This window comes from Brassica napus, chromosome C3, assembly GCF_020379485.1.
Source record: "Brassica napus cultivar Da-Ae chromosome C3, Da-Ae, whole genome shotgun sequence".
Taxonomy (NCBI): domain Eukaryota; kingdom Viridiplantae; phylum Streptophyta; class Magnoliopsida; order Brassicales; family Brassicaceae; genus Brassica; species Brassica napus.
In genome coordinates this window covers 14,768,977-14,795,292 of record NC_063446.1, presented here as the reverse complement: position 1 = coordinate 14,795,292, position 26,316 = coordinate 14,768,977, and the positions used below count along the sequence as shown (strand labels likewise).

The following is a 26,316-nucleotide window of genomic DNA, read 5'->3' as shown; positions in this document are numbered from 1 at the left end:
ATAAGAAATGAAATACGGCAAAAAAAATCGATGTTTTGAAACCCCAAACTCTTTTTCCTCGGAATTTTCTCGGAAATTACCGAGGGTATTCCGAGGAAACATGGTTCCTCGGAATATTTTCATTTAACAGGGTAAACCAAGCCGCCAAATATTTCTCGAAAATTGAATTAATGATTTCCGAGGAAATTCCGACGGAAATATATAATTTTTCCGAGGAAATTCCGACGGACATTTTCCGTCGGACGCCTCCTTTTATTAGGTCGAACAAGATCTTCTTCCCCATTTCTCTCTTCCTCTCTCCGCCGAGCTCTCCTTCTCTCTCGCGATTTCCGCACTAATCCTCCTCAATTTCACTCACTGATCATGTATGAACCCTATTCCACTCTCTTAGTTTAGATTTGTTAGGTTTTTAAGTAGATTTGATGATTTTGTAATGATATTTATAGATTTTTGTTAGGGTGAATGGTAGGATTGTGTAAAATCGAGTTTGATTATGGTATTCACTTGATTTGGAATTTTTTTTTTAGTTTTTGTTAATTTTGTGATTAAAAACTATTATTTGGGATTTAAAAAAAAATATATATGTATATATATATAATATAAATTTCTATATTTATTAAACATTTTTAATATTATTAAAACTATTTTTGTAATTATTAAACTATTTTTTATTTATTAAAACTATTTTTTGTTTATTACAACTATTTTTATATATTTATTAAATATTTTTAATATCTATAAAACTTTTTTTGTGATTAAGAACTATTATTTGGGATTTAAAAAAAAAAAATATATATATATATAATATAAATTTCTATATTTATTTAACATTTTTAATATTATTAAAACTATTTTTTATAATTATTAAACTATTTTTTATTTATTAAAACTATTTTTTCCTTATTAGAACTATTTTTATATATTTATTAAACATTTTTAATATATATAAATTTTTTTTTTATGATTAAAAACTGTTATTTGGGATTTATAAAAAAAATATATATATATATATATAATATAAATTTCTATATTTATTAAACTTTTTTAATATTGTTAAAACTATTTTTTGTAATTATTAAACTATTTTTTGTAATTATTAAACTATTTTTTATTTATTAAAACTATTTTTTTTATTAGAACTATTTTTATGTATTTATTAAACATTTTTAATATCTATAAAACTTTTTTTGTGATTAAAAACTATTATTTGGGATTTTAAAAAAAAATTATACATTTCTATATTTATTAAAAATTTTTTTTTTAATTTACAGGTCTAATGATGATCAGACCCGACCTCGACAGCGTCGTGGTCGTGGTGGTACGGGGAGCCAGTCTCGGGATTCCAGCCATTTTCAGGATTCGGCTTCGCCCCACAGCTCCTACCATACATCTCCCTCTGCTGCACCTGCTCATGCTCTTCTCGCTCCCGCTGCTGCACCCGCTCCTGCTCCTCCGGATCCTCCGGGAGTGATGAGTGTTGCGGAGTTGGTTCGACAGCCCGGTCGTGACCATCTTCCCTATCTCACTCCGTATCCACATGGACAGGGTCAAACATGGTAATTAAACATACTTTTTTTTCATTAAAATTTGATTCATTATTAATAATTTGTTTTTTTTATTAGGTTCAACAGATCCGGGAACGGGATCAGCGCATGGATCAACCGTATGATGTACTCGGCCCTCGACAAGGGATATCCGACTTTCACTGACTTCCCTACCGACAAGCAGCATCTGTGGTTTCGTCAGTTTGCGGTAAGTATTCTAATTTTTTACTTATATTTTTAATCTTTAATATAAATTTGCTACTAATTGTGTTTTTTTTTCAGCAAGAATTCAACTGGAATTCCGATTAGACGCTCTTTATCTATCACCACTTCGTCCATAAAGTTATGGACAACTATTGGAAGCAGATCCACGAGTGGAAGAAGAAGTGGGAAATCAACAAGGTTGTTTTTAATTTATTAAACAATTTTTTAACTTATTAAACAATTTTTTTATTTATTAAACTATTTTTCTTTTTTATTAAAAGGTCCCAAAGTCGATAAACAACACGGTCTGGACGGAGTTGTGTGCGCATTGGGATAAGGAAGAGACGAAAGAAACTTCTTCCACCAACTCCACCAACCGCAGGAGCGACCGTAAAGGGAAAGGCATCTTCAAGCATAACTTGAATGCTCAATTTATTGCCACTCTGGGGGATCGCATGGTAAGTTCAGCCGTTTTTTCTTCAGTTATTTAAGTTTTGAAATTTTATTTTTTGTGCATTTCTTCTAATTTCTATTGTTTGTTTAATTTATGTTTTTTTCAAGGCGGAAGAAAATGATGGCGAGCCGGTTGATGATCTCGCCCTAATGAAGAGGGCGTATACCAATAAGAAGACCGGCCAGATTGATGACGGTCTTGTGAGGGAAGTGGTCACCCTGGTCCAAACTCAGGTGCAAGACGAAGTGTCTCAGCTTCAAACCGAGGATGACGATTCGACGGCTTCGACCAACTTGTCCCGGTTTCGAATCAACGAAATCGTTGAATCGGTAAGTTCTTTTTTTAAAGTTCAATTCATTTATTTGTTGATTTTTATTTTATCATTTTTTATATTATTTAAATTTGGCTATTTTCTATTTCAGTCGGTTCCAAAGAAGAAGGGACGTTTGGTCGGTTTGGGTCGTCGCACCCGGTCGTTTCCTCCTTCTTCTGCACCACCGCCCTTTGTTGATCCAGAAGTACTTACGGCTCAGTTGAAGGATAAGGATGATCGCATATCTTTGTTGGAGTCCCAGATGGCGGCTCAACAGGCGGGCTATGAGGCACAGAAGAGGCTGAACCAGCAAATGATGGAGATGATGCAGAGGATGTACCCGAACGAGGTGTTCCCGAACGTGCAAGACCCGTAGTTTTTTTTTTTTTTCAAAAACTCGGAATGTTTTATTTTTATTTGTACAACTTTGAATATTATCTAATATGTTTTCAATTTTAATTTTAATTTTATATTTTCGAATTCAAATTTCAAAAAAATTATTTTTTAAAAAATTTTTTATTGTTTTTGAAATTCCGAGGAAATGAACCCTCGAAAATTTTCGACGAACATTTCCTCGGAATATACCGAGGGACTCCTTCCTCGGAATATACCGAGGGACTCATTCTTTGGAATTTTCCGAGGGCTCCGTTCTTCGGAAATTCCCGATGAAAATTCCGAAGAACATTTCGTCGGAACTTCCGAGGATTGGACCATCGGAAAGTCCATCGAAATATCCCAAGGAAGTTCTCCCTCGGTATATTCCGAGGACCTTTCCGACGAACTGGTGGTCCTCGGAGTTTCTTCGGAAATTCATTTCCTCGGAATTCCGTCGGAAATTTCCGAGGAAAAATGAATTTCCAAGGAGTTGTTTCGTCGGTATATCGTCGAAATAACGTTATTCCGACGACATACCGACGATTTTTTCTTTCAGTATGCCCATGTTTTCTTGTAGTGTATGTTTTCTTACAAACGGGCGAAAGTGTCTTGGACCTGAGCTCGAAAAGAGCTTTGCATATTATATATATTCAAGTAGCACACATGTTAGAGTTTTGTAATTCTTTATGGTTCAACAAATCATTTCTCAAGGACAATTATAGTTTGATCACTTTTATTTTACTACTCGTGTCAATGTTAAACCAAAACAATAAAACATGAGTTTTTGGAATTTGTATGGTTAAATATCTCTCCTCTCTTTTAATCTCAGCTGCTAGAGACGTGTGGATATAGTACGCGCCGCCAAGGGAAGATTGTCGGCAACCCCTTCAAAGTTGAAATGCATCAGTGGTACTTTGACAAACATATAGAAATTTGAAAGTGATTCTTTTATTTTCTTTCATTACTTTGACTAAAAGCGACATTAATTAACTTATTATTACTTAACCATGTCATGCAACAAAAGAAACTTAACTTTTTTATTACGTGTTCATAAATGTAATCATGAAACTGGATTCCCTAAGTTTGTTGTACGATCTGCTAGAGTGTATTCCCTAAGTTTGTGTAAGATCTGCTAAAAATACTTTTCTACTGCAATGGTGTTTTAAAAAAAAAGATTATGTTGGAAATCACATGAATTGTAGAACTGAATACAAAGAATAAGTTTTTTTTTCATTGAAAATACAAATAATAAGTTAAAGTGTAGAAAGTAGAAAAATACAAAGCATGAAATGTCAAAAAGATAGTCTTCAATTTTGAAGGAGAAAGAAAAGATAGATATCTAATACTTGATTTGTCATGAGACCAAACAAAATCTTACAAAAAGATGAACATGAAATAATAAATCACATGCATGATTTGCATTCATTGTTTTTTTTTTGTATACTGATAGTACTACCACACCTAAAGGGGGTCCAAAATAGTTGCTTCATATCACAAATATCCAATTTTACCAACTTGTATATATATAATATGTATAATCACACGTATATCTCGTGATTCTTATCATTTTCTGTCGTTTCCTATACGTCTTATACAACACACGTTACAACTTAAATTATATTGACAATAGAGATGGTTGGTAAATGCAACGACTAATGTTTTCCGGTAAATAAGAAAGGAATATTAATACTAAGAAACTCAATACAAATGTGAACCGGATAGAAAATGATTGTTTATGACATAGATGTTGAAAAAATCTGCTAATTAAACTTGAAGAAAAAAAAGAAGAAAACAAAAGAATTTAGTGTGAAAACTCGATTGAGTCAAATTCTCATTCTAGGGTTTGTTTATTGACTATATGAATAAATATATTACAAACTTAAAACTCATATTTTATTCATAATATCTGACATTCCCTAAAATTTACTAAAGTCGATTTTTCTAAACTTCAAAATACTGTATCTTCAGGGTTTTCGGCCCCCTGGACCCCTCATGTATTAACCTTGATAAAGAATCTATATGTTTAGTCTCACGTCCGATTGTGGAATCAACAATAACTATTATCGATGATTATTTCACATTTTTAGAAAGACTATGAAGAATTATATAGGATTCAAACATAAAATCAAATGGTTACGGCTGGAAATGCTCATATCTTTTTATATAAAAACGTTGAATTATAATCATTTCCATTAATATGATACATTCTAAGTTCTAACAGTCTCATAAAGTCACTCGCATAGAAAAAAGACACTCACAAAAATCTATATGTATATTTTTTTTAAGTAGTATTCTGCAATTCATGTGTATATAAGCTATGTTCCTTTGAAAATGGTTCAAAGTATTACTATTCTTGTCTCAACCACTTTATTAAACTAATTAACGTCTCTTTCTCCCTCTATGGAGTCGTGTTACGTCTCTCTAGATTAAGATCTTCTCCTGATTGTTCTTTTGAAGAAATAATACTTCTCGCTTATGGAAGATGATCATTTACGGTGTCACGATAACATCAACGACGAGGAACGTTTGCCATTGGAGTTTATGACCGGAAAACAAACATCCACGGCGGAATTACAGCCGTCGCAACGGCCGCCATTCTTGGTAAAGACATACAAGGTGGTTGAGGATCCGACCACGGACGAGGTTATATCTTGGAACGGAGATGGGACCGGATTCATCGTGTGGCAGCCGGCAGAGTTCGCTAGAGATCTCTTACCAACACTTTTCAAGCATTGCAACTTCTCTAGTTTCGTTCGCCAGCTCAATACTTATGTATGTGCTTGCTCCACATTGCTTTTACTTTTTATTTTATTTTTCGTTAATCGTATGTTCCATTGTTTCAATTAAGTTAACTAGTATGAATTTGTTCACTTGAGTGCATTTTCTTTATTTTTTATTTTAACATATGCGGGTATTTATCAAACTGAAAATTTCAAATTACAAAGATAATGCAAACAATTGTTTTTTACTTTGTAAATAGGAGTTTTCCTGCACCATGCGCATAAATAGTAATTTTTAACATAACAATTTTTATTTCAAAAAACAATTTTGATTTATATTTCAACATTATTAATTTATATTTTAACTTTAATTGTTATAAAAAATCATAAACGTATTTTTGTAATCTTATTTATTTTGATTTGGTATAACTATTTAAATTTGTTTTTTTTTTTAATTTTAATAAAGATAAAATTAGATTTTATAAAAATAGTTTTAATTATATAATTGTGTTTAATGATGATTTATTTTAAATATATATATGTATATATATATATATTTACATATAAATATAAATTCTAATAAATTTGAGACTTTGTTTGTTTTAATTAAACTGAAAAATCTTTTTTGTTAATTTAAACGATGAAGATGAACAGATAAATTTAAATAATGTTTAAATATTTAACTATCAAGTTTTTTTGGATTAGTGTTACTTTATTTAGTTTATTTTTATTAATGTGAGATACATATTTACATATATATTATTATTTTAATTGTGATATATGAATTATTAATATATTTAATAGTTTACCATAAATAAATATTTATATGGAAAATTGACATTAATGATAATATATGAGTTATTTTTATTACCATATTTAAAATCTCTGCAAAAAAATTTAAATTTTTATAAGGAAATTTTACATCTCACAATTAATATGATGCCATGTCACTATTTTCTAAAACCATGTCATCTATTTTAAGTGTCATGTCATCTTTTTTTCAGCGAGAATGATTGTACTGACGACATGTGCATAAATCACTTCGTAAATATAGTGTAGGGGATTTTTTTACAAAAAAATGAATTTTTTTAAGAGAAATTTTATACGATGGCCATTTTTAAGTTTTTGTCACAAAAATAACTCTCAATGAAGAAAATGATCAAAATAAGTTTTGTTAACTAATCTGGACTTATAGTTTAGAGTTAAGGGATGAGGTTTCGGGGATAAGGTTTCAAATTTATAAAAATAAAAAAATTCAAAATAAAAATGTGCTATTTTGGTCATTTTCTTTTTTTAGGGTTATTTTTGTAACAAAAACTTTAAAATAGTTATCTGAGAGAATTGACTATTTTTTAATTAAACAATTTAGAAATATCAGACGAGTTTTAGTTCCGTGTCCAGTTTGCATTTGTATTTGCAGTATCTAAACAATAATTGACAAAAACTCTAAAATATTTGTGAATATTCTTCAAATAGAACAATACACAATATAACACATAAACGTCAAAAGGAACACAAAGAAATGCATGGAGACATGAGTTTCATATTTGCATGATGCATTCTCACATGTGAAATGTGAAGTTCGTACGTAAAATTTGGTACATGGTATTAACAAGTGGGTACAAACTATTGTAGGGGTTTCGGAAAGTGTCTACGACAAGATGGGAGTTTGGTAATGAGATGTTTCGAAAAGGGCAAAGAGAGCTTATGTGCAATATCCGAAGAAGGAAGAGTTATCCACACTCCCACTCACATAACAAGTCTCATCAGGTTGTACCAACAACAACAACGGAGAATCTAGAAGATCATCACCTTCAGGATCAACGCTCTTCCTCCGTTGTATACTCTGCTCTACTCGACGAAAACAAATGCTTGAAGAATGAAAATGAGTTCCTGAGTTCAGAACTGGGGAAGACCAAGAAGAAATGCAAACAACTTATGGAGTTGGTTGAGAGATATAGAGGAGAAGAAGACGACGACGAGACGACGACGATCAGGGGCTTAAGTTGTTTGGAGTAAAACTGGAGTGAGAGAGATCGTTTGATAGATTTGCCTTGCCATCCTCTTCACATCCTTATAAGTTTGCATAGCTATACTCTTTAAGACATGCCAGATCAAAGATCAAAACATAGTATTGATAGTGTTCAAAACATGGTACATTGCAACATTGTGTATATATATGAACGTTAAGAACTCATGCTTTTTATATATGTGCCATATTTACAACTATTTTTTGGGTGAGTGATCAGATCTCTCTTTAAGCTGTGCTCATGAAGTGTTTTGGGTTATACAAAAGCCGCAGTAATGGTTTTACTGGTTATGAGTTAGCAGCAAAATGGTTGAATATGGTCTCAAGTGTGGACTGACTTATGCTGTATTCAGCTATTCCCAACCGATTCCTGCCATAGCAAGAATGAAAAACTATTTCCTAAGACGTACAAAGACTGTGATTTCAGTGTAAGAAAATAAAAATGTCAATGTCTTACCTGTTTCTTTCAAGGTGTCCAAAGGCATCTGCAAGTGACAATCCTCCTTCTCCAAATGGCAACTGCAACATAATCCATGTATAGATTTGAGCACAAGACCAAAGAGTGGAGTAGCACCAACTGCTTTTGTGTTCACTTTACCTGGTATTTAATGATCAATCCATTGCAGCTCTTAAATGTTGCACCTGGAAACGAAGATTGTATGAAAGAATCTAGTGCTGAAAACTTTTCTTTGGTAAGCCACCACTCGGCAAATATTGGCAACGGAATACCACCTGTTCAGCATCAAACAGACAAACAGATATTTTTGTGTTAGAAGTTGTGAAACAGGAACTTATGTAAGACATGTGTTCATACCATCTCGAAAGAGCTGTTCTGATAACTGTTCATCGAATCCAACATCTTCCTCAGGCATGGGAGGCACTAGAGCACTCACTCTCTGCTCATTACCCAGATACTTGGCAATGCTTTGTATCATATCTGGTGACAAACTGATTTCTGATGCTGAAGCCGTATCAGGAGTAATAGAGTCAGAGACACCGATACATACTTCGAGGTCACCAAGCAAACTTCTAGGCTGAGAAGGAACGTTAAACATCCACTGCTGAATCATCTGGCAAAGATTCTCCAAGTCCACATGGCTCACTTCGTTTGGTTTGACCTAATTTGTAAAACAGCCAACATTAAGCTTGACAAATGATCCTTCCTACCACTGTAACAAAACACTCTTGGAACTAAGGTTTACCTCTAACTCAAGGTGGTTTCCGAAGCGCGTCTTTAAATGTTGTGGACTACCTATGCATCTCAGGCGGCCTCCAACCTGTAATTTGAGGTTTTGGGTACTGTGAGGTGGATACATTTAAGGAGTATGGTCCTAGAGAGTACAAAATGAGTTTAACAGATACCATGATCCCGATCCTAGTGCAAAGCGCTTGAGCTTCATTCATGCTATGAGTAGTCAGAATAACCGCTGTCTTTCCACTCCTTGTCGACAGGCGAGATATCACATCCCACATGAATCTTTTGGCAACAGGATCCATACCTGAAAGCATTGAACAAGAAACACCAAAAACTTTACAGAGTAGCTAAAGAACACAGAGGAAGTCCACGTCAGTAACTCCAAAGTTAAAACTGGTCACGCAAGTCAACCAAACTTTTGGTTGGACTTATACCTGTAGATGGTTCATCAAGGATGACAATGGGAGGATCTCCAATCATTGCAATAGCAACGGATAGTTTGCGCTTGTTTCCGCCGCTAAGAGTGAACGATGGCTTGTGAGAATGTTTCAACAAGTCAAACTCCACTAACTTTTCCATTACCACCTGTTATTAGATAATACACATTTGACAATCTCCAGTTAGCAACTTCCAGTCTACATTAAAATACCTAATAGTATGGTTGTAATTTTGAATTCATCCAAGGCGTGTAAGAAAGCATCAAACGTCAATCCAGAGTAAATGCCACTTACATTATCAATTCTATAGTCAACCACTCCTTTGATCCTAGCATAAAGTTCAAGGTGCTCCTTCACAGTCAGATAGTCGAATAAAGCATCAAACTGGGGGCAGTAGCCAATCTGAGCAAGAAAGACAAAAATAGATTTTTTAACATTGCATGTTCATTCTATTGACTAAGTGAGATTGGTAAAGTTAATGATTTGACATACATGCTGACGGATAACTTTGGGACTCGCTACTATATCTTTGCCAAAGACAAAGGCAGTTCCACTAGTTGGTGTTTCTTCGCCTGTTACACCCACAGAAGTGAACATAGTAATATTATTTTATGCAGTTGTTTATTTAGCGTTTAAACGACTTCAAGATAACAGCTGCGCTAATAGTTTGAAAATACTAAGAAGCACAACATACCAGATAACATAGACAAGGTAGTAGTCTTCCCAGCTCCATTTGTCCCTAAAAAGCCAAAACATTCTCCTGCTTGGACCGAGAAAGTCAAAGACTGTACAGCTACTTTTGGGACGTGATGATTGGAACCAGGATAGACCTGAAATAGTTTTACACTTAGAAAGAGAGGAGAATCTATATTCACACTTTGGTGAAAGAGCAGGTTACAATACCTTCCTCAGGTTTTGTAAGTAGAATATAGTGTTGTCTGTCAACCCTGAAATCACCCTGTCTCTTTCCTCTTGCACGTCTATGTCATCCTCCATATCAGCGGAAATGGCTCCAGTCGAATCCTTGAGAAGCGGCTCTGTAGAACTAGAACCAGCACCTTGCTTGAAACCTTTAAAATTCTGCCACCACTCCCCAATCGAGAAAGACATCACTTTTTGAACAGGCAAGACCTCAAGACCAAGCGTCAAAAGGAAGTAGAATATACTCTGCCAAATATACGTCCAGTCAGATAAGAAATACCTCAATGATATAAATTCACTATATTTTGGTGTATATAATGAAAAAATAACAAGCAACATAAAAGCAACTACAATATTCGACCTTTTACATTTCAAAATAAATGAAATTATTGATACTTAATGATGTAAACAAGTTGAATAAAAGGGAAAATCTAACCTCCAAAGCTAGGTATGAGATGGAAGCTCCAGTGACATTCCAATCAAACACCCCATGACTGGATTTGTCTTTCATCCCCTGCCTTAGAAGAGCTAAAGAAGCCAATCCATCAGAGAAGCAAAATCCTGGTGATAGTCTAAAGAAGGTCTGTAAAAGCATAATGAATAAGGATCAGTTCGTAGTCTGCTTTTCAAGGCTCACAAAGATCAGGAAATCAGAAGAACCCACACCTTTAGATATGAGTTTGCATTAACTGTAGCTGGAATAAGGCCCATGACAAATGAGATAACCATTAAGATAAGACCAGAGAAGAAGTGAACCATAAGAATAACATTCTGCGATTACAGCAAAGACATCCATCCATCAGTCAAAATATGAAATAGCTACAGAGAGAGAAACAAAAAAATAATAGCGATAACAAGCAAAGAGAAGTTTAAGTTACCTGAGCCATGCTATGCTCGGTGAAGAAAAATGTAAGACAATACGTTGATGATGCAATTGCCAAGCCATACTCCAGGAGCATCAGGAAAGTCGGCAAAAACCGACCTATTCCGATAAACTGCTCCAGACCTAAGGAAAGAAATCAACCTTTTCAGTAAAATACTACCAAAGTACAGTGAAAGGGACGTTCAGATGCAAATGGAAATGAAAGACTAACTTACCAAAAGCGTAGAAGAGTATTACTGCAAATGTTGACGGAAATAAGAAACTGACGAAATCCCATACGTACGTTGACAACCAATATGAAAGAACAGAAACCTGCAAGCCGTGAAAATCGTAAGGCCAATATTATGTGACTGACGCTCTGCATGTTTTGGTATTACAGAATCGTCAAGAGAAAAGTTTACCCCACTAATAAGCTGTTGGTGCTTCGCTTTCACCTCTCGCTCCTGAAAAGATAACATATTTCAGAGCAAAATACTTGAAAAGGAGAAGAAAGATAGCATTAAACCAAAAAACCTTCTGCCAAAACTAAGGTGAGGTTACATACATACCTTAACAATTGGAACTGCAAAGGAGGCCGGGATGAATGAAAATGCAATGCTTACAATAATTGCAGCTGAAAAGGCATCCAAATCCTGCACAGAAAAGAAAAGAAGATCAAAGCTACTTCTCCTGCTACAGACTTTTACATTGTTTTAATTTTTGAATCCTAGTGTCTGACATTACTTGGAGGGATCCCAATAACTTTTAACTTATCGCTCAAACTGAACATGAGGTTCAATAAAATAATAAAATTGATACCAAAAAAAGTTGGAACTACTACTAATAGAAAGACATACATGACGCTGTAAGCGCTGACTTTTTGTTGGAGGCAAAGGATGGTTTCGAGTTTGAATTGTCATATTCTTGTTACCACTAGCAAGTCGGAGAAGGGCAGAATGCATAACATTGATGTAGATAGGACCAGCATGCTGGCAAGTACTGTTGTGTAACACGGTATATCCTACACTCCCATCTGGATGCTGACTATCCATTAAAACTGCCCCATACCTAAAGAAGACACCCACGGGTAGCATTTAGCCAAGTCAGTACACTGTAACATGGTCACCAAACAAGGGAGAACAGAAAACTTGAAGGCAGCAATTATCTAAAGCACATGAATTATTAAGCTTAACTTTCACATAGAGAATATCAACGCATGAATCTGCTGTGACCTATACATACCTTGACTCGTATGACTGATCAAAACTAGACATCAGAAATTCGCTCATGGAAAGTAGAGTGGGGCCCAACGTGGGACCTGCTGCATCAATTGCATCAGCCAATGCCTCTTTTGGATTAGGAAACTTATATGAACTATTCCTCAAGGGCTGAATCCAGCCTCCTTCAATATATTCTGCAACCTGAATGCATACGGAGAAACAACATTGAACACAACAAATTTTTGGTAATATGTGACTCAGCCATACTGCACTGTGACCAACACCGTGCAAGCATCAAATTTAACAAGTGAATGTGTAACAGAACTACTGTTTGATCTACTACTTGTAACGAAACCTTGGGTTAAGTTGACAGCTGTATAAAAGAAAACCACTTTAAATATAGTAACTAAAACGTGAAACGGATTGATCGCCATGGAGACTATCTCATGCATTTTATTAATGAAAAGAACAATTTCAAGCAATCAGTTTTCTTATGAAGAGAGTAAAATGAATTGGTTTTTGAATTACCAGGATTAGTATTATTTACGTTCAGTTAATACCTCTTTGGCAATTGGCTGAGATAGATCAAAAGGAATCGGACCACCACCTCCATAGCCACTCAGGAGAGGATTAAAATAGGCAGTTGTCAACGTAATGGATTTCTGATCAGGATGTGGCTTGAGCTGTAGTAAAAGAAGGCCAAAAAGTAAGAATACTGCTGGGATGATGAGCTGGAACGCCACTGTTTTGCGATCTCTGAAAGCAGATCTTGCTCTTTTTATGAACAACGCTTTGCAATGCCGCCAAAACATTGACCTTGAGATAACGGAACAACCACAACATTGCATGCTAATGAATCCAATGAAAGCCCAAACCGCAGCAACGATTAATCTGCAAGCTTTTGCAATTGAAGTAATAATAACTCCAACGCCCTCATTACAACTTGCGAGTAATTTGGGTTGGCTAGTGCTCTTCTGAACAGACTCAATGCACACCAAAGAAGCCTCGGTATCAGGAGAAGCAAATGTATCTTCCTGCTTGTCCTCGATATCTAAGTTACATCCAGCAACCCTCAGAAACACCTCTTCAAGTGTTGTGACAGATATACCATAACTCTGAATACCAGGATAATCTGAATCCTCAATCTCACTAATCCTAGATCTGTCAACAGAACTCTTCATGCAACTCTCAACTTCTCTGAACATATTTTCAAAGCAAGGCAAGGATGCCAAAGGAAGCTTGAAAGAGATTTCGTTTCCCACCTGGAAAAATCATAACATATATAGATAAGGCGAGAGATGGGCTTTAAACTTATCTAAAAGCAGTAACAAGTTGTTCTACGGCAAATATCTGCAGCCATTAACATGCTACCATATTGTTTAAGAACTTAAGTCACACTTGATAGATTCTCAATCATAAAATGCTCTACTCTAGAATCTTGGAACTCCGCAAAGTATCAAAGCATGCAGCAAGGCAAAACATTTTCATCATGAAACTTACTAGTAGCCCAGACGCTCTCAATCTCTTTAGAGAATGTAAGTAATATACCTCACTCACACAGGTTGCTGATGGAATGTGACGATGAACTATATTTGCGGCAACAGAGACAGCTGGAGAAGTCTAAAACATAAAGGACCCCAGTTAATTTGATATTCTAAGTAGAAACATTAACAAAATTGATCGGAAATGAAAAGAATACAAAACAAACCTTTACTAGCGTAAGAGTGTACCCAACCCCGTAGTGATGCTTCAGGAACATCGAGCTGCTTGGTCAGAAAAACACCAAAAATCATTGGTTAAATGTTTAATGGAGATGAACACGAATGATGCATTGGGTCAGAAAAAGAAAATAACTGCTTTCATGTGCTTGTCTAATAAGATAAGATAATTTTGGGAACCTCTTGTTTTCAATTTCTGATATCTCACCACCGACAACACCAAATTGAAACACCTTATACTAGTCATGAGCGGTATTTGAAAAATTCACGTCAATCATATCACTTTATAGTAACCAACTCAAATGAAACAGTCCCAAGTGTGAATGCTTGGTTCAGTTTGTGTTATTAGTATGCCTCCAACAAGTGCATCATTCTTCTTCCTAATTTTTTGAATCGAAAAACCGGAGCAAAGGACAAGGCAATAGAAAAAGCCAGAGTATTTAAAAACACTTAACCTGCCACAACACTTAAGAGACCCGTTAGCCATGATCCCTATCCGATCTCCAAGTTCTTCAGCTTCATCCATGGAATGGGTTGTTAGCAATATTATTCTGCCCTTTTTAATTTTCTTAATCAACTGCCATGTAAGACGCATTGAGTAGGGATCCATTCCACTGGTTGGTTCATCGAGAATAATCACCTGAAAAAATAAAGAATGTTCAATGACAACTAATCAAGAGAAACTTGCAAAGTAATATGCCTTTGCCTTTCCTTCTCACCTTACTGTTTCCTATCAATGCGATTCCAAGTGATAATTTCCTTTTCATGCCTCCGGAAAGTGCCCGCACTAGTGTACTAATTTTATCAGACAACCCCACCTGGAAAAAGATCAATAGCCAAGATCAGACAGCTGTGACCAATACCTAAACGGCAGTATCAAACAACACAAGGCATTCATTTACTGTCCTCCAAAACTATGTCACGAACTCCAACTTATGCAGTCTGAAGTTTTAATGCTCGCACCATAACAGAACTAGCTACCAGATGCTATGAAATCTATATGCTGTAATGTGCGTGAATGTAGTTTGTTGGAGAGAAAAATAAACAATAGCTTGTATTTCACTACATACTTACTTCCTCTGCCATATCAGTAACTGTGCTCTTTAAGGAATCTTCCTTAACACCTTTAAGAACCGCAAACATCTCCAAGTGTTCTCTAACCTACAGTAGATATAAATCATTCAGACGTTATTCCATATGAAAGAACCTAAAATATCATATTCGGGTGTGAAACACATCTAATCAGTCAGAACTCAGAAGACAGAAAGTCTTCTGTCTTCCATACTTCCATGTTCTCCTTCTTTGATAATTGCCTCTAAATTAAAGATTGTGTTACCATGTTGTTAAATTCGAACTGTAAGCATTGCTTCCTACACAAGAAAATAAGACCAGAAGAAATAGAAGAGATTTTTGAACTTACTGTCAGTTCCGGAAAGAGGATGTCATGCTGAGGGCAAACACCTAGTTCTTTTCGTATTTCATCCTACAGATAAGAGATATTAATAACACAAAAATCTAAATCGTAAGAAATCAGAGAGATGGTATTCAAGTGACGCTATATTCTAGCACTAGAAGAAGAAAGCCTATTTTACAACTAGTTAGAGGTCAGAGCTTTTCGGTTATGCAAAAGATTTCGAGATTCAAATAAAAATAAGAAAAAACATTTACCATATTTGAGACGATACTGTTTCCCAGTATCAGGGCATCTCCAGAAGTTGGAGGAAGAAGGCCGACAAGCATTGATATTGTTGTGCTTTTACCAGCCCCATTATGGCCTTCAAGCAAAGGAAGCAAGATTTAAAAAAAATATATCAAGCTTAGCAATATCGATTCTCAACTTGAATATCAGTGTTTCCATCCATATATTATCAGCGATAACATATGGATGGATGAAACAGCCAGGGAGCATAATATCAAAATTTTGAGTATCAGTGTTATAAGAAAGCTTTTGCAACATGATAGAGTTGAATTTCCAAACAACGAATACATAAAATGAAACTTGACCAAATTATCTTCACTGGCATGCACAAGAGAGCTCGGGAAAAAAGCTGGATTTTTGTTTACTAAAATGAAGATTCAGATGGAAATGCTCAACCACACAACAGGGAAAGCAACCAAAACAATAAACTCAAATCTATTAATTCTGAAACATTTTGATTTGGATATGGTAGTCTACCAAGAAAATGTTAACGAGGTTAGAGGAGACGAGAATATCTAATAAATAGGAATAAACGTACCCAGAAGTGAAAGTATCTGGTTCTCGTACAATGTTAGTCGCAATGAATTAACTGCACAGCAATTCCCCCTTCCTGAAGCAAACACCTTATGCAGATTTTTAATTTGTATGCACCTACAGAGCTAACATTCAATATGAATCCAACGTCCATCTTTGAAAAGAGGGATTTTTTGTTTCATCATATGGGATATGATTATACCTCCCATCAAGCTCTTGTTGCCTCATTTCCAGGCTTATTGATTCAATAACAGGATCAAAAGGCTCTCCCTGAGTACCCTCTATATTAGTGTTGAGACCTGGAATGCAATATTGGTTGTTTTTCTTCCTCCCAAAGCACTTGTTGAAGATAAAATTCCATGGGTACCGTACACCATTTTCCCTGGGAAGGACCTGAGGAAATCAAATCTTCGATTAAGCCCAAGGATGCAGGATATAAGTTACAACAGACAAAGAGGAAAGAGAAATGTCCTAGTTACAACTTTTCTACCAAGCAACAATGGCAAGAACAACAAAGCAGTTCACGAAATTGATCATGACAAAGCTTTAAAAATAAAGTCAGTACTAAAGAGTAGTATGCAATAACCGAGACACTAGAAGCAGAAATCTGTTTACAAGACATACAGTAAACAAAGACGAGTAGCAAAAGAAGGTACCTTGTCCAGATAAAGGCCAATAGCGCAGTACAGAATAGAGTCGAGCAGCATCATCAAGAGGCAGACAAAAAAACTTACTCCAGACGATGCCTACATGAAGATTGACCAGAAAAAAAAAAGTAAAGAACACAAGGAAAATCAACCATGGAATGTAGCCACAGAAATATCTACTTACCAGCCATATATTGCTCCAACGAAGTCCAACATGTGCACGCTCGTAATCAGCAAAGTTGATTGACCCAAGAGCAAATGCAGTAGGTGAAAGCAAAGAAGCAACAACTTTCAATACCCTACAAGTCCAACAGTAAGTTTTACATTAATGTATTCTAGACCAAATCTTTGTGGCCAAGACAAGCATAATTTTTCCTTATCCATAAAAAAGCCATCACCAAAAAAGAGGATAAACATACATGGACACAGATTCATCGTTAACAGTGTAATAAGGGAAGAAGGCTCCGAGAAAGGCCAAGGTCCCAACTGCGACAGCTGTCTTAGCTCGAGTGAAAAATGTTGATATTAGAAATGAGAGCATTATTGCGCTGACCCCAAACAAAAAGAAGTATGTGAAGACTAATGTCTTATCACTATACTTAAAGATACTTCCCATCGTACAAGCTGTAATAATCCCAGCGCACAATGCGAACTGCAGAACAGAGTCGAGTTAGGAAAGAAACAAAAAAAACGACAAACTAAAATCATTGCATAATATCGAAAGAAATGAAACATCAGTATGCTATTTCCAGTTGAATTCAACATTGTAAAACAACAGAAAACGCTAATGAACTCGAACTTGTGGTTTGATCGTAGCCAAGAGAAGAGGCAAACAAAAGTTCACTAATCAAAAATCAAGCCAGGAAACCTGCCTGCAATGCATATGTGATAAACCACGACAAATGGAAAATCTCATCTTTCAAGCCCATCATGTAAAGTCCTTCTCTTATTTTCTGCTCCTGCAAGCTCAGAAAAAATCTCAAGTTAATAATGATAGAAAACAACTTTTGGTGGAAAAGCAGCAACGCATATCAGCTCTGTTCTTAAGAATACGCAAAGTATAGAACCCGAAACAACCTTCTCAAAGGCAGAGTAGCTGATAAGCCGGGAGATTGGAAACAGAAATCCCAGAAGGTACCTGCTCAACAAGTATACAATCATTCGAATCATACAAATACTCAAATACCATACATATATGAACAAAGAGCGGTGATACATACAACAAGCCCATTACGCTTTTGACAATAGATTGGAACTCATCATCAGTGTATTCGCGGGTTGGAAATGGAACCATTCTTATCTTTGACGGGCTAAACATAGTCCATGGCATCTCAAGGGATAACGCTGAACCAAGAGATGCATGTGATGATGGCAAGTCTATGTTTTGCTGAGAGGCAAATATAATGAAAGAGTCTACCACCTGTTGAAGCTGTAAAAGGGTACACAACAAATCAAACCCAAGAACGCAAATTTGACGAGCTTCCAAAGAAAAAAAAAAGAGAGTAAATGGCCATACAGTCAAGAATCCGCTGAAGCTGTATTGCATTGTCGGTATGGTATTAATCCCCATTTCCAGATCATTGATATAAGGTCCATTTGTGTCCATGATCGACTTGACATTAGGGAATCCTGCCAACGCCCATGTGTGGTTCAAGCGGATGCTATAATCATATACATGAGGTCCTTGTTCATGGAAAACCACTGCTCCGTTTAGTTTTGGATTCGAACAGTTCCTAAGCAAGCATAACGAGGCTTAATCAGCTCAGCATAAAAGAAAGAAAAGCATAGACAGCTAGTTTAAGATCATGATAACCACCAACAGCTATAACTATAAGACTATGCTACTCGTCAAGACAAAATGCATACACAATTGGCGCGTGCCGATACATAATATTATGAACTGAATGCTGCACTATCCAAGACTACAAAAGCGAAGTCCCTTTTACCATCATAGTCCAACAGAGGAAAGACACTAGTCTTGTCTAATCAGTACAATCGTCAAAGTTGTAGCATATGGTAACGAGTAACTGTAAGAGATACTACCATAATTCAAAAAATGCCAACCAATCCAGTGACCAAACAGAGAGACATTCGGAAGACATATACAAAAATGTCTAAAGGGGACAAAGAGCCAGGGATGAAATTGCTTTCTTAGCAGCTCGAACAAAGAACAAAACATACCTCACATCGCTGCAGACAGCATAATGCGCAGAGGTTATATAGGTTTCAAGCTCAATGTCATCTTTAAAAATTCTAGTAACCAGCTGCAAACAAAAAAAGTCAAATAAAGCATGTGACATATAAAGAGTAAACAGAGCTCAAAGGTCAATACAAGAAGCTATGTTACCCGCAGATCAGGAAAATTTAGAGAGAGAATGTCGATCATGTTATTTGTTTCATCGGTGTCAGGTGCAAAAGCTAAATACTCCCCATCAGCAATCAAAAGCTCCAAAACTTGAGGGAAACTGGGAGAGATACCTTCGCCGACTTGGACCACCGTATCTTTCTCTATATTCCTGCAACAATCAAATCAACAAAATCACAATCCGATTACAGTAACGAGCTTACAAGGCAGGACCGTAGTGTTGTTAATCTTACGAGCGAGCGGGGTGAATTGTGGTGTCAACGCGTGTCCTCACGGCAATCAACAACAACATTACAACAGTCGGAAGCAAAATCTGCAACAACAACAACAACAACAAAAAAGAGAGAAACTTTTAGAACAAAACTCACACTGTTTCGATCATCATAGACCCAATATCGAAAAATTCAAAATTCAATTCAGAAAACAACGAGAAGCAGAACGATCAGTGAATATGCATGAAGAGTGTTGAGAGAGAGAGACCTCGGCAGCAGTAACGAAGGGATGGCGAGTTTTGAGGAGCCAATTCTTGCGGAGCATAGCCTTTAGCTGCCTCCTCCATGTTCCCATTTCGTTCGACGACCACCAAAGGTTCACACTTTTTCAGTTAATCAGAAGAAACCCTGGAGAGATTCCGATCGATAAGAAAGGGGAAAACCTTCGCTCGCATCAAGAAGAAGAAAGCATACCTTTTTTTTTTTCTGGGGAAAGAAAACGATGAAAAGAGAGAGGTGGCTAGGACCTGGGGGATCACCTCACTGACATTTGTGCTTCCTCTTTTTCTTTTTTCCTCTTGCTATTTACTCTTAATAATTTTTCTTTTTTTTTTCCCCAAATTGAGATATTATATATTCTAAAAGACTTTAACAGTCCACGTTTACAATACTAGCTACTGCTCCATACAAGAACCATACCAAAAAATCAGTTAGACCAGCTCCTTTACTTATACCCAAACACCCATCTAGAGCACCAAAAAATAATCCCACGACCTCTTCTTTAAGCATTAGATGTTACTCTTTCATTGCTGTAACAATGGTCCAACCAACGGGGGTGATCCAGCAGCAACATAGGACTGAGAAAATCCTAAGTTTCTTACACTCTGCTCTACACAATGAAAGAGACACATCTAACCGTCTCCAAATCTCCAAGTCTTAGTTCCCAAGTCTCGAAGGCTTGTAACTCTCTTTGGAGTTATGCTACCTCGAACTAAAGAGCCGGCCAACGATAAGGTTTCCCAATTGCCTCCACCAAGTCTCCAAAGATCGATACAAACCGCACCTTCTTTTTTTTTAGACTCCTCATGCTTTCTATAGCCCACAGCATTACCTGTAACTTCGCTTCACCAACGGTTTTAGACCCAGAAAAAGCAGATGTTGGAGTTAGCTTGAAGAAAACTTGAGGTGCAAGAAAGTATTTTACTAGTTGGACTTGGATTAGTTTAATAGATAATGATCATAATATTTTATGTTTATCAACTAGGATTAGGACTTTGTGGTGGCTATATATAAAGCCTATCGTGTGATGATGATTTGCTGAGACTTTGGTGATTGAACATTGTGATTGAATAAAATTTGGACTTGTTGATTGGAACTCAAGATTCTATATTTGGTATCAGAGCAATCAAGATCTTTGAAGACCTTTACACAAGAACGATGAGCGACGGTAAAGAAATCAAAGACGTAACCGTGAGCAACAAGGATGCAGGACCAATCCTGCTCAAATTTCCTATGCTCACGTCAACGAATTATACCGTCTGGGCTATGCGAATGAAAGTGGCTCTGAAAGTTGGTGAAGTTTGGGAAGCTATCGATCCAGGGTGCAAAGACGAGAAGAAGAATAATATGGCTATTAACTATGTGTTTCAATCCATACCAGAAGCTCTAATCTTACAAGTTGGAGACATTGACACAGCAAAGGCGGTGTGGGAAGCAATAAAGGCAAGGCACCTTGGAGCTGAAAGAGTGAAAGAAGCTAGGTTACAAACTTTAATGGCAGAATTTGATAGACTGCAGATGAAAGATGATGAAACAATTGATGTGTTTGCTGGAAAACTTTCTGAAATTACTTCAAAAGCGGCTTCATTGGGAGAAATAATAGAGGAATCAAAAGTTGTGAAAAAATTTCTTAAAAGTCTTCCATGGAATCGTTATATTCAGATTGTTGCCTCTCTTGAGCAAGTGTTGAATTTAAATACAGTTGCCTTTGAAGACATAGTTGGACGACTAAAAGCCTATGAGGAGAGAATCAATGTTGGAGGAGATAAAATACCTAATGAACAAGACAGGCTAATGTATGCTAATAGCGATGCAAGTCAAAGCAGATATGATACAAGTAATAAAGAGGGTCGAGGCAGAGGTCGCGGTGGTCGCTCTAACTGGAGAGAACGAGGGCGAGGCCGAACTGGAGCGTTTTACAGTCAACGAGAAGCATACAAACAACGTCAGAGTGGAGATCTATCTCACATTACATGTTTTTGCTGCGATAAACAAGGACATTACGCGTCTGAGTGTCCTGATAAGAAGCTTAAGCTCCAAGAAGCAGTCGAAAAGAAAGAAGATGACACTCAAGAGGCTGATGAACTAATGGTACACGAGATTGTCTATCTCAACGAGAAGAAAGTAAACCCTGCAATCTTTGAGTCGGATCTTGACACTGAAAAAACATGGTACCTAGATAATGGAGCTTCAAATCATATGTGTGGGGATCGAATGTTCTTCTTTCAACTTGATGAAGCAGTAGTAGGCAAAGTGAGGTTTGGTGACGATTCACGGATAGACATAAAAGGAAAAGGTTCCATCTGTTTTATCTTTGATGAAGGAGAGAAGAAGATACTAAACAATGTCTACTTTATTCCCAGATTAAGGAGTAATATTATCAGCTTGGGACAGGCAACTGAAGTAGGATGTGAGGTCAGAATGAAAGACAACAAGTTGATGCTATTTGACAAATATGGGGATCTTATGGTCCACACTACACGAACTCAAAATCGGCTCTACAAAGTAACCTTGAATGTTGATCGGATACAATACCTTCAACTAACTACAGCATCAGCATCTAGTATGTGGCATGCTCGTCTCGGGCATGTTAATATCGAGACATTAAAGCTAATGGCAAGAAAAGAACTCGTAGCCGGCCTACCTGAAGTTGTGATCAGAAAAGAAACCTGCGTCTCTTGTTTGCTTGGAAAACAAGCGAGAAAACCATTCCCGCATGCGACGTCTTTCCGAGCAGCGAGCTCACTTGAGCTGATACATTGCGACCTGTGTGGCCCAATCTCTCCACCTACACCGAGTCAGAAGAGATATGTTATGGTCCTTATTGATGATTATACAAGGTACATGTGGACCATATTGCTGAAAGGAAAGAGTGAGGCGTTCGAAAAATTTGTAACATTTAAGAACCTTGTCGAGCAAGAAACAAAGAACAAGATCACGATGCTGCGAACTGATAGAGGTGGTGAGTTTGTATCACAAGAGTTCGGTGCCTACTGTGAAAAGAATGGAATAAAACGACACCTAACAGCTCCATATTCGCCACAACAGAATGGAGTAGTTGAAAGACGAAACCGCACTCTTATGGAGATGACAAGGAGTATCTTGAAGCATATGCACGTGCCAAACGAGATGTGGGGAGAGGCTGTGAGGCACTCAACTTATTTGATTAACAGACTAGCAACTAGATCACTGGATGGGATGACGCCATACGAGATGTTAAGATCAAAAAAGCCAAACATTAGTCATCTAAAGGTGTTCGGCTGTGTATGCTTTGCAAGAACTGAGACAGCAGGTAGAAAAAAGCTTGATGACAGAACAAGGATGCTTGTCCATCTGGGAACTGAACCGGGATCAAAAGCATACAGGCTACTTGATCCGGTCACGAGACGTATAGTAGTAAGTCGTGATGTACACTTCACAGAAGAAAGAGAATGGAAGTGGAGCAACAAAGATAAAACAGAGCTCTCAAGTACGGGAGAGCTTGAGATGAACATACGGTTGCTCAATGATACGGATGATAAAATTGATGATGATCCGCAAGAAGTAGAAACACATGAAGAACCTGTCGTTGGTGAAGATAACTCGGAAGAGTATACTATTGAAGAAAACGATGGGTCGCAAGCCCCAAGAAGGTCGCAGAGAGTTGGTAGAACGCCTTCTTACCTTGATGATTACGTTTTGATAGCTGAGATTGAGAGTGAACGACTTTTGATGGTTATAAACGAGGAGCCATGGGACTTTGATGAAGCTAGGAAGATGAAAGTTTGGATAGAAGCCTGCAAAGATGAGATATTTTCAATCGAAAAAAACAAGACATGGGTACTAACTGATCTGCCTGCAGGGATGAAACCGATTGGTCTTAAATGGGTCTTTAAGGTGAAACGCAATGCTGATGGGAGCATAAACAAATTTAAAGCTAGACTGGTGGCAAAGGGGTACGTTCAAAGACACGGAGTAGATTACGATGAGGTATTCGCACCGGTAGCTCGAATCGAAACCATACGCTTGATCGTGGCTCTAGCTGCCTCAAGAGGATGGGACGTTCATCACTTGGATGTTAAAACCGCATTCCTTCATGGTGACCTGAAAGAAGAAGTGTATGTAAGTCAGCCAGAGGGTTTTGTTGTCAAGGGACAAGAGGATAAAGTTTATAAGCTCCACAAAGCTCTATACGGCTTGCGTCAAGCGCCGAGGGCGTGGAACGTGAAATTGAATCAGATTTTGCGCGGTTTAGGCTTCAGTCGATGCTCGAAGGAACCTTCTCTGTATCGTAAGGAGGTGAACAAAGATCTGCTTGTCATAGTTGTCTATGTAGACGATCTACTTATCACTGGTTCATCAAACCGGATGATAGACAGTTTCAAAAAGGATATGGCCACTGAGTTTGAGATGAGTGATCTAGGGAGATTGTCTTACTACCTGGGCATTGAAGTTCATCAACGAGAAGATGGTATTGTTCTTAGCCAGGACTGTTATGCACAAAAGATCCTTGAAGAAACAAAGATGGCTTCGTGTAATCCCACACATGTGCCCATGGAGATGAATGCGAAGTTTTCTAAAGCTTTGACTGAGACAAGTGTTGATGAAAAGGAATATCGACGGAGTATTGGTTGCTTGCGATATTTGCTGCACACACGCCCTGACCTCTCCTTTAGTGTTGGGGTGCTTAGCCGATATATGCAAGAGCCAAAAGTGTCACATGCTGCAGCCTTGAAGCAAGTACTAAGGTACCTACGAGGAACGTGCAGTCTTGGTCTTTTCTTTGAGCGTGGTGGTGATGTTGTACTCGAGGGATATAGTGATAGTTCACATAACGTGGATGAGGATGACGGTAAAAGCACAACGGGGCACGTGTTTTACTTTGGAAAGAGTCCGATAACTTGGTGCTCAACCAAGCAAGAGATCGTTGCGTTATCAAGCTGCGAGGCAGAGTTCATGGCTGCTACCGAAGCCGCCAAGCAGGCCATTTGGTTGCAGGAGTTGCTGAGTGAAGTCGTGAACAAGGAAAGTCGACGTGTAACTCTACATGTTGATAACAAGTCAGCGATACAGCTAGCCAAGAATCCTGTGTTTCATGGCCGGAGTAAACACATCCACAGAAGGTTCCACTTCATTCGTGAGTGCGTCGAGAATGAACAGATTGAAGTTGAGCATGTACCAGGAAACGAACAGAGAGCTGACATACTAACCAAACCACTTGGAAGGATCAAGTTTGTTGAAATGAGAAATCTGATTGGAGTTAAAGATGTGAATGAGTTCAAGCTTAAGGGGGAGAATGTTGGAGTTAGCTTGAAGAAAACTTGAGGTGCAAGAAAGTATTTTACTAGTTGGACTTGGATTAGTTTAATAGATAATGATCATAATATTTTATGTTTATCAACTAGGATTAGGACTTTGTGGTGGCTATATATAAAGCCTATCGTGTGATGATGATTTGCTGAGACTTTGGTGATTGAACATTGTGATTGAATAAAATTTGGACTTGTTGATTGGAACTCAAGATTCTATATCTGCTATGCTCCAGCACTTTCCCTCTGCTATTTTTAGTGATCCAAGCAGCACCCATGATGTCACCTGTTTTAGACCAGTCCATTCCAATCTCACACAACACCCATCCCTCTAGCATTCTTGGCTCATTGACCGTTGGTTTTCTCACCTCCGCTCTCTCAGTTAACTCCATCCGAGTCTGAACTTGCTGCGCCAGAAACCAAGAGCGCTTCGTCTTTCGCTTTTCTAACCACTTCTCTTGCATCAAAGCGCTTGCCTTCAAAGAGAAAACCGTTCATGTTCTTCCACATATACCAAAGTAACCAGGGCCAAACTCGAGAAAGTCCCACCTCCACCTTCTGGTTTTTACTCAAGTTGAGTAGATATGAAATGTTTTCATAGATGGAGACAACATTAAAGCCATTAGGAGGGGATGGTAAACCCGAGAGCGCCCAACATTGTCTTGCAAAGTGACAACTGAATAAAACATGGTTGATAGATTCCCCTTCGAAACCACAAAGCTGACACCTTTCATCACCCTTCAAACCACACCTTAATATTTTAAAATTAAATATTTTTAAATCCCTTTATCTTCCTAATAAAAAAAAGAATTTAGCAACTGGATGAGAATAACTAGCACAAGTGGTCGACAAAAATATTCTTTAAAAAAAACAGTTACTAATAATACAGTTTTGGAGTCCTGTATAAATATTAGTATCAAATATCTCATATATATTATTTGAGAAACATTACAAATTCTTTTGGTAGCCACGTGTCATCACTAAGATGATTCTTAGAATCATTAGAGAAATAAATGGGTCCATTTAATTATATAATAAGCTTTTTATTAAACTAACCATAATTCAGTATTAATGTTCTTTATTATTTTATTAAATAAAAGTTACGGAATTTCTTAATATGGCTAAAATATATATGGCAATTAATCATTTTGAATAATTAAAATTTAACAAAATTTAATGTATCTTCTATCATAATTGTTTAATTTTAAACTATTAAAATAAATTAAACAACCATATTAACGATATAATAAAAGTTTAGATTTTTCTGCATATGTTATAATTTAAAATTTTAAAAACGACT

The 26,316-nt window shown here is 36.9% G+C and overlaps 2 protein-coding genes across 4 annotated transcripts; one reads left to right on the top strand and one right to left on the bottom strand.

Moving 5' to 3' along the window:
• The first annotated feature begins 4,582 nt into the window (after positions 1-4,582).
• Positions 4,583-7,818, top strand: LOC106352806 (heat stress transcription factor B-3-like). The gene is made up of 2 exons (XM_013792441.3): positions 4,583-5,662; positions 7,246-7,818. Exons 1-2 carry the CDS (start codon positions 5,366-5,368, stop codon positions 7,627-7,629), a joined length of 681 nt encoding a protein of 226 aa, XP_013647895.2. The 5' UTR covers positions 4,583-5,365; the 3' UTR covers positions 7,630-7,818.
• Positions 7,725-20,040, bottom strand: LOC106352805 (ABC transporter A family member 1). Of its 3 annotated transcripts, XM_048752659.1 has the most exons (41): positions 19,924-20,040; positions 19,718-19,857; positions 19,471-19,550; positions 19,220-19,388; positions 19,054-19,136; positions 18,389-18,605; positions 18,093-18,301; positions 17,950-18,010; positions 17,745-17,831; positions 17,292-17,524; positions 17,057-17,171; positions 16,882-16,971; positions 16,428-16,618; positions 16,230-16,342; positions 15,661-15,767; positions 15,413-15,475; positions 15,067-15,153; positions 14,712-14,810; positions 14,448-14,632; positions 13,983-14,037; positions 13,775-13,894; positions 12,835-13,536; positions 12,297-12,475; positions 11,912-12,122; positions 11,624-11,707; positions 11,477-11,518; positions 11,291-11,387; positions 11,071-11,198; positions 10,859-10,963; positions 10,629-10,775; positions 10,175-10,438; positions 9,966-10,101; positions 9,764-9,843; positions 9,566-9,673; positions 9,269-9,419; positions 9,002-9,138; positions 8,842-8,916; positions 8,454-8,757; positions 8,238-8,371; positions 8,097-8,158; positions 7,725-8,009 (listed from the first exon to the last, which is right to left on the bottom strand). In XM_048752659.1, exons 2-41 carry the CDS (start codon positions 19,802-19,804, stop codon positions 7,928-7,930), a joined length of 5,679 nt encoding a protein of 1,892 aa, XP_048608616.1. In that variant the 5' UTR covers positions 19,805-19,857; positions 19,924-20,040; the 3' UTR covers positions 7,725-7,927. The 3 variants fall into 3 exon arrangements, with proteins under 3 accessions (XP_048608616.1, XP_048608617.1, XP_048608618.1); XM_048752660.1 differs by having other exon boundaries at positions 7,725-8,031; positions 19,718-20,010; XM_048752661.1 differs by having other exon boundaries at positions 13,823-13,894; positions 19,718-20,008.
• Between the last annotated feature and the right edge of the window lie 6,276 nt (positions 20,041-26,316).